Source organism: Glandiceps talaboti, chromosome 23 (assembly GCF_964340395.1).
Source record: "Glandiceps talaboti chromosome 23, keGlaTala1.1, whole genome shotgun sequence".
Taxonomy (NCBI): Eukaryota; Metazoa; Hemichordata; class Enteropneusta; family Spengelidae; genus Glandiceps; species Glandiceps talaboti.
In genome coordinates this window covers 11,181,392-11,188,976 of record NC_135571.1, presented here as the reverse complement: position 1 = coordinate 11,188,976, position 7,585 = coordinate 11,181,392, and the positions used below count along the sequence as shown (strand labels likewise).

The 7,585-nt window shown below is 33.7% G+C and overlaps 1 protein-coding gene across 2 annotated transcripts in view; it reads right to left on the bottom strand.

The window, feature by feature from the left end:
* Positions 1-2,405: 2,405 nt before the first annotated feature.
* Positions 2,406-7,585, bottom strand: part of LOC144453087 (ADP-ribosylation factor GTPase-activating protein 2-like) — a 20,270-nt gene continuing 15,090 nt past the window's right edge. For both annotated transcript variants that reach the window (XM_078144363.1, XM_078144364.1), the window contains one exon: positions 2,406-6,432. Coding sequence is in view for 1 of the 2 variants with exons in the window: in XM_078144364.1 (XP_078000490.1) it covers positions 6,418-6,432 (15 nt within the window). In the remaining variant the exon portion in view is untranslated. The remainder of the gene's footprint in view (positions 6,433-7,585) is intronic.

Genomic DNA, 7,585 nt, shown 5'->3' with positions numbered 1-7,585 from the left:
AGGGAACCACCAGTATGGTAAAGAAATGTTAGGGAAGTATGCTGACCAAACGGTCCAAGAAAATGACATGTATGGGAAAAATTTGTTGGGAAAATATGGCAGCAAACTGGTGCAAGGATACGACTCTGGTGTGAAAAATCCATTGGAGGAATACACCAACCAACAAACATATGGCAAAAGTGACCTGTCTCCAGAGAAGAAGCTGCCAGCAGACTATGTCAACCAATTAGCTGATGGAAATATTGCCACAAAAGAGGAATTGTTTGGAAAATATGCGAATCACTTGGCCCACAAAAATGATGCCTTGAAGGAAAATTTCTTGGCAAAATATGGAAGAGATACACCAATCACTAGTACATCAACCAAGAAATGGCAGGAGTTCTGGATCACGTACGACTATGGCACCATCAAAGTTGGCGATAGCGCCATCGACGTTGGAGATAATGGTGATGATGCATACTCGGAGTGGAGTGATGAAAATCCAAAACCGATCATATACATTGGTTATTTCACAGGCTTAGAAGTAACCACTCACTATAAGTTATGTCGAAATTAATGCCACAATATGTAACAGCCAGTACATTTGAGAAAACTGTCAAAATATTACCATAGTCATGCCGAGAATACTTCCAACTGAAATTACCATATTCAGTGTAGATCAAATTTGACTTTAGGGAGTCATTCTCTTTCTCACCTATAAATCATTAAATGGTCTCGTCCCTCAATATCTTACTGAAGTTATCGTAGTTAACAACCCTGCAAGATCTTTACGCTCAAGTCATCAAACAACACTCAAGGTTCCCGTGCAGTGCAACACTTAAATCATACAGAGATACAGTGTGCCCTCTAAGTTTTGTTGTTATGAGTCAAAATGAGAAAAACTGTCATTTCTTGGGAGTCACCACATAGTAAGAGATAGGGGAACACCAAATTTTAGTACGTCACTAGAAATTGTGTGCATCATTGGCATGTCAATTTGGGTTAGAGGACACACTGGTCACCTCATAGTAAGAGACAATCTGATTAAAATCCGATGTAGATGTCGGCTAATCGTGCATTGCTATCTTACCATCGTTATTTAGCTTGAATTGACCTTCGTAGTAGATGTTTACGTTTTTAGCCGGATCGCCTCCTCTACGCTAAAAACTTAAACATGTACTACGAAGGTCAATTCAAGCTAAATAACAAAGGTAAGATAGCAATGCACGATTAGCCGACATCGATATCGGATTTTAATCAGATTGAGTAAGAGATAGGGGAACACCAAATTTTGGTGCATCACTAGAAATTGTGTGCGTCAGTGGCATGTCAAATTGGCTGAGAGGGCACTTTTAAATTGAACACTGTGGAGATAGGTCTTTCAACCACACCGCCACAATTAATTCTGTGGAACCAACTACCAAATACTGTCCGCTCTGCACCAAATATTGAGACTAGCTTTCAAGTCAAAACTAAAGACATCTTTTTGAGAGAGTTTATTTGTGACAGTATCTATTGTGACGTGCCAGTTAGCATCACTTGATAAAACCTATATTAATCTGTTTAGCATATATCAAAATTAGAATTTTACTATTTGTTCAGAATAAACGCAGCTATTTAAAAGTACCAGCAACATTTTTATTAGATTCTTGTAACCGATGAGAGATATGAGGTTAGAGTAGGCCTTGCTTACAGCTACAACTACCGACATCAGACCTTGGACAAACAGAACCTGTTATAAACAGGGCAGGTAAACAATTGAATTGGATTAATAACACTTGGCACAGCATGTTGGAAGTACAGAGGCTTGTATTACATTTCATGGTTTGATAAGAACAGTTTTATGGCCTCTTTATGTGTACATGAAATGCCAGGGAACTTCTAATTTGTTTGTGAACGTGAACTATTATGTAAAGTGGCCATAAAACTGTTCTTATCAAATGATGAAATGTAATACAAGTCTCTGTACTTCCAACATGCTGTACAAAGTGTTATTAATCCAATTCAGTTGTTTACTTTCCCTGTTTGTAACACGTTCCGTTCATCTACGGTCTGATGTCTGCAGTTGTAAAATGATATAGGCTTGGTTTTTCACTCTTGCAACATGACACTCTCAGACAACTTCTAATGCTAAAGAAACAATTACTTAGGTGCCGTGCACAGTGGGAATGTAGAAGTAGTCAAGTTGAAATGTGGATTATCAGTTAGAAAATAAACAATTGCAACCATTAAAATCATCAAGTCCATATGTAATGTTTTCATTAGAAGCCTGTTTTACTGCACTGTGAACAAGTAGCAATGCTTATCAGTGTTCAATGTGATTGGGTAAAGGATCCTGCTGTGTTTGTGCCACTTTAAGTACGTACACCCTTATCCCATTTATAATTTTTTCTGGTAGTAATATAGGCTGGACATACACAAATAGATGTTGAAAATCATTTTATTTACTCTTCAGAAATACTGTGAAGCAGACAATAACTAAAATACATTGCAAGAGTTCAAAGTTCAGTATCTGATTTACAAGCCCATTTTGCCAATGAAAACAATAAAAATTAGTATTTGTACAAGATTATTTCATTGAAATTTCCATCCATGCTTTATACTACCACAGGGCCAAGATAACATATACAGATGATAGAATTACTGGTCTGAATTTATGTACAAAATTACAGCAGACTCAGGGTCGGTGTTGTGTTTCATTGATGTTTTTTGTACATAAAGTTAGGCATATTTTTTTACCCAAACCATAGAGAGTGGAAGGCAAACCTTCCACTGTCTATGCCCAAACTAACAATAACAGAGGTACCACATACACAGCAAGATTTTGTACCTCATTACATTGATGTTGTCTGTGTTTGTATAAAACTGTTGTGTGTCATTCGTGAAGTGTCATGCCAAGCGCCATGCCAACTGTCACAGCAAGTGTCATGCCAATTGTCACATGAAATGTCACACCAAGTGTCATGCCAAATGTCATATGAAATGTCACACCAACCCTTTTTCCCCTGTTATTGGTACACTTATTGGTTAAGGGAAAGATACTTTGTAAAAACTTGGAAGTGTGAAAGGAGATTAAATGCATTGGTTTCACTCACTTTTACTTATCAGTACACAGCTGGCATTAATCAGAACTTAGATGGAAGTGACATATAGACCTTGGCTGGCAATTTGCAGTAAGTGTGTTGCCTTAACTGTTTCTATTGTTGTTTTAGTTGTATAACAGTATAAGCAGTTGACAATATGTTTAACCCCTTCAATACTGAAAACATTCCCACCAAAATTTGTTTGGACAAAATTCTAGTTTTATGTAAGTTTTTGGCATATATCAACTTCATTTTAGACTGAAATTAAAGATATGTTACTTCCTAATAAAAGTAATATTATTGTAATTATGAAAATATTCATATAAATTGGGTCCCCATATTATTTAAAACTCGTCTCTAGTCATGGAAGGGTTAATGGAAGTTCCCTAGCAAGGCCTATACTTCACTTCAACCTAAGTTCTGGTCGACATCAACGCCATACTGCTAAGTGAAAGTGAATTAACCCTTACATTCCTAGAGACGACATTGGAATAAATAGAAACTTGATTGTAAGAACATTTTCTAAAATTTAAGAATATTACTTCATTGGGAAGTAATATTTCTTGAATTGTGGTCTAAAATAAAGTTGATCTTTTTGCAAAAATTACAGAGAAACAAGAATTTTTGTTCAAAAATTTTGGCGGGAAAGTTTCTAGTCCTGAAAGGGTTAAGCCAATATATTTTATCTGGTTTAACATCTAAAATTTTATTAAACATAGTGAATTGACAAGGTAGCCTTTCCCTTTAAAAGTTGCAAAAATATTGATAACGTAGTTGTAGTGGTAGGAATGATTCAATCTAATGATGTGATATGTAATAAAATGTTTAGTCTGCATTTAAGTTGATAAGAAGGAAAGTTAAAAACATGTTACTACCAAACTAGAGAGACTGTAGTTTCAATTAGGCGACACATATTTTTTTTACATCTTGCACGTCTTAACGAATTATATAACAAAAAATAAACATTAATAGCACACTAGCATTTAAAGATATAATAAACCGATAACATGCAAGCATGTACAATGATACATTTTATCTCACTGTGAACACAAATTAACATTACGGTTAGATGAAACAAGGAAGATTCAAACACAAAACTTTGTGTTCACACTCCGATAATATGTAACATTTCATATGCATGTGCACTCAATATCTGTAATTGGAACGAAAATATGACATAAAAACATTGTGTCATCTCATTGAGACTTTATATATTTCTCTGTAGTTTGGTAGTATACACTGATATAAATCTCTCCAAATCAAATGTTTTCTGGCACCTGTGACATTTAAATCCATTCTGCATCAAAAAAAAAAATAATTCTCTACCAGTTTGTTTCAGATATCGGACTCTTTAAAATATAATAAGCAAAAATTAAATAAAATCCTAAAAGATTGGTCTTAAATACAGTTTGTCTATTTTTTAGTGTATGTTTAGCAGTAGGTTACCTTTCTAGGCTAAAATTTCTGCATAGAATAGAAATCAGATTTGGTAAAACTTGAATTAAAAGATAGTTTCTATCAAAGTTCTCATACCCTGCTGTATCAAGCAATCTTTTCCAAATGTCACCAAAGCTATGTTTGGATAAATTTCATAATGTTATGCCACTTTCCTGTGCAAGTATAGACCAAACACTACACAAGGTCTATCGCACAAGAAGGACACAAAATTCTGTCATTTTTGGTGATTTTTTTAACTTTTTGGAAATTTTCATCCTAATTTTGGACAGAAATTTCAAAAATGTTACAACTGTATGAATTTATGCCAAAATATTTGTTCAAAGCGTTCCCTGCCGTGATATCATCAAAAATTCAATATTCTCTTTCATGACACTGGACTGAGGTGGTTGTTTGATACGGAAGGATATAACACAATATTTATCTGGTCTATCGTATTCGACCACTGTGAAAAGGAATATACTCTGAAGTTGATGTCGTACAAGAACCAAAAATGCAAATATGTATGTGTAGACAATGTAAATTTTCTTTCATGCACCCAATTTTTTTTTCTTTTCTTTTCTTTTCTTTAACAAAATGAAGTGAATAGATCAATACATTCTATCAAAAGATCTCTAACTTGGGTTCATTGACCTTGCTGTCAGAGAAAATACAGCAAAAGTTTCAACAATATTTTGTATATTCTTTGTGGGAAATTATACCAAGAAAAATTAATGCTGGAATATCCCTTCAGAATGATGTCTCATTTGTATGCAAACTTGACAGCAAACCCTGTAGTTATAAGAAAAGATTCTATTGGCTATCCAGGTCAAAAATTCATAAACACTATCCATTTTTGACCAATGAACATCCATCTTATATGACACAAAATTATTCAAAGTTGCAGACTTTAGATAGAAAAGATTCTATTGGATATCCAGATTCTGAATTCATAACCTTGGCCAGTTTCAACCAATGAAAATTCATGACACAAAATGATTCAAAGTCGCAGACTGTAGAGATACACAAGATTTTATTGCATATCCAGGTTTTGAATTCATTACATTGTCCAGTTTCAACCAATCAAAAGTTATTTTATATGACACAAAATGATTCAAAGATGCAGACTGTAGATAAAAAGATTCTATTGGCTATCCAGAGTCAGAATCAATTTTGACCAATGACCATCCATCTTATATAACACAAAATAATTAAAAGTTGCAGATTGTAGATAGAAAAGATTCTATTGGCTATCCAGGGTCAGAATTCAATATATTGTCCATTTTTGACCAATGAACACCCATCCCATACAACACAAAATGATTCAAAGTTGCAGACTGTAGATACAAAAAATCCTATTGGCTATCCAGACTCAGAATTCAATATATTGTCCATTTTTGACCAATGAACATTCTTTTTATATGACACAATTTTTGAAATGCACACACAATACATGATGAAATAAAATACATAATATTAATAATTCAAGTATTTGACATTAAAATGATAATCCCCCTAAAAATATATACCTTGAAATATTAATTTAACGTTGGCAATATACCCATACAATACAAGTAACATTAAAATTTTAAATAATCGACCCAAATGTTTCTTATGATATTTTTTTCAAAATCATGGAAGCCGTACATTATTTAATAATGGGTTTTCTTTCAAAATAATATATATTCTGTGAGGTCTATTTAATTGTACCAGCACAAGGCCACTTGTTCTCCTCTTACCCCTTTCCCCCTCCCCCTCCCTCCAAATGCCACAGGATTTTTAAATTGAATCTGTTGATTCCTAATGAGTTGAGTCTTTCCCTCGTTACTATTAAACCATCCATCTTGTTCCTGTTTGACATAAACAAAAGTATCTTCTTGTAATGATGTATGAGGGCAGTCTTCAATGATGTTGACAAGTGTTATGCGCCATAGTCCTGCAATAACAGAATCACGTGTTGTAGAAGTCGTCAGAAAGTCAAAATACAATCAATACAAGACATGAATTGGTGCTTGTTGACATGACAAGTGAGTCTTGTTGGGTGAAGTTTTGAGTAGCGATGATGAAGACAAAATTAAATCCTAGGATATGACTGAATGGCAAGGGTAGGTATGTGAGGGGAGACTGACAACTAGCAATATTGTGCAAACTTTATCATAAATATTAGGGTTGTGTTAAGCTGTCATAACTATATGGATTCCCGAGTTCTGCATCATGTTGTACTAAGATGATTAGTATGTAAATTATCTCATTAACATTCAAACTTTATCGTATTTTTGCATCGATCAGTAACATATGAATTCCTTTCATTGGTACTTAGACTAGTATGCAAATCATCACATTAATATGCAAACTCATAGTATTATTGCATTCATCAGTAATCGATGGATTCGTAAGTTCAATATTTGGTACTTAGACTAGTATGCAAATCATCACATTAATATGCACACTTTCTCAATGTTATTGCATTCTTCAATCCATTGATTCCTTAGTTCAATATTTAGTTCTCAGACTAGCATGCAAATCATCTCATTAATATGCAAATTTGTTATAATGTTGTGGTTGCATATCTAGATTATATAAATATGTGAATTCCTGAGTTCAATATTATTTGGTAGTTAAACTAGAATGCTAATAATCTCATTAATATGCAAATAATCTTATCAATATGTAAATACCCTCACTGACGGTGTATGTATGTGAATTAGTAATCCACGATGCAAACAATCAAATAATGCAAATCAATTTATTTCAAAATGTTGGCATCCTTCGACTGACAACATAAAATGGAATTCAATTAAACAAGAGCCAAGATACAAAATATTACAAACATACATACATAAGGGAATAACCATCCATAACATTCAGAGAAATTAACATTGACCCGTTATACCGTGTATCCAAGTTTTATATCAAGTACGGTACTCCATACAATAGTAACTAACATAAATACTACAACAAATATGTAAACATGCAAACGGAATATCGAAAAACTGACAATTTGACCTTACATGCAGAAACGATCGAAACACAAACTATGAATTAAAACGTACACTAGAAATTCCTTGACCCCAAATCACCTATAGTGA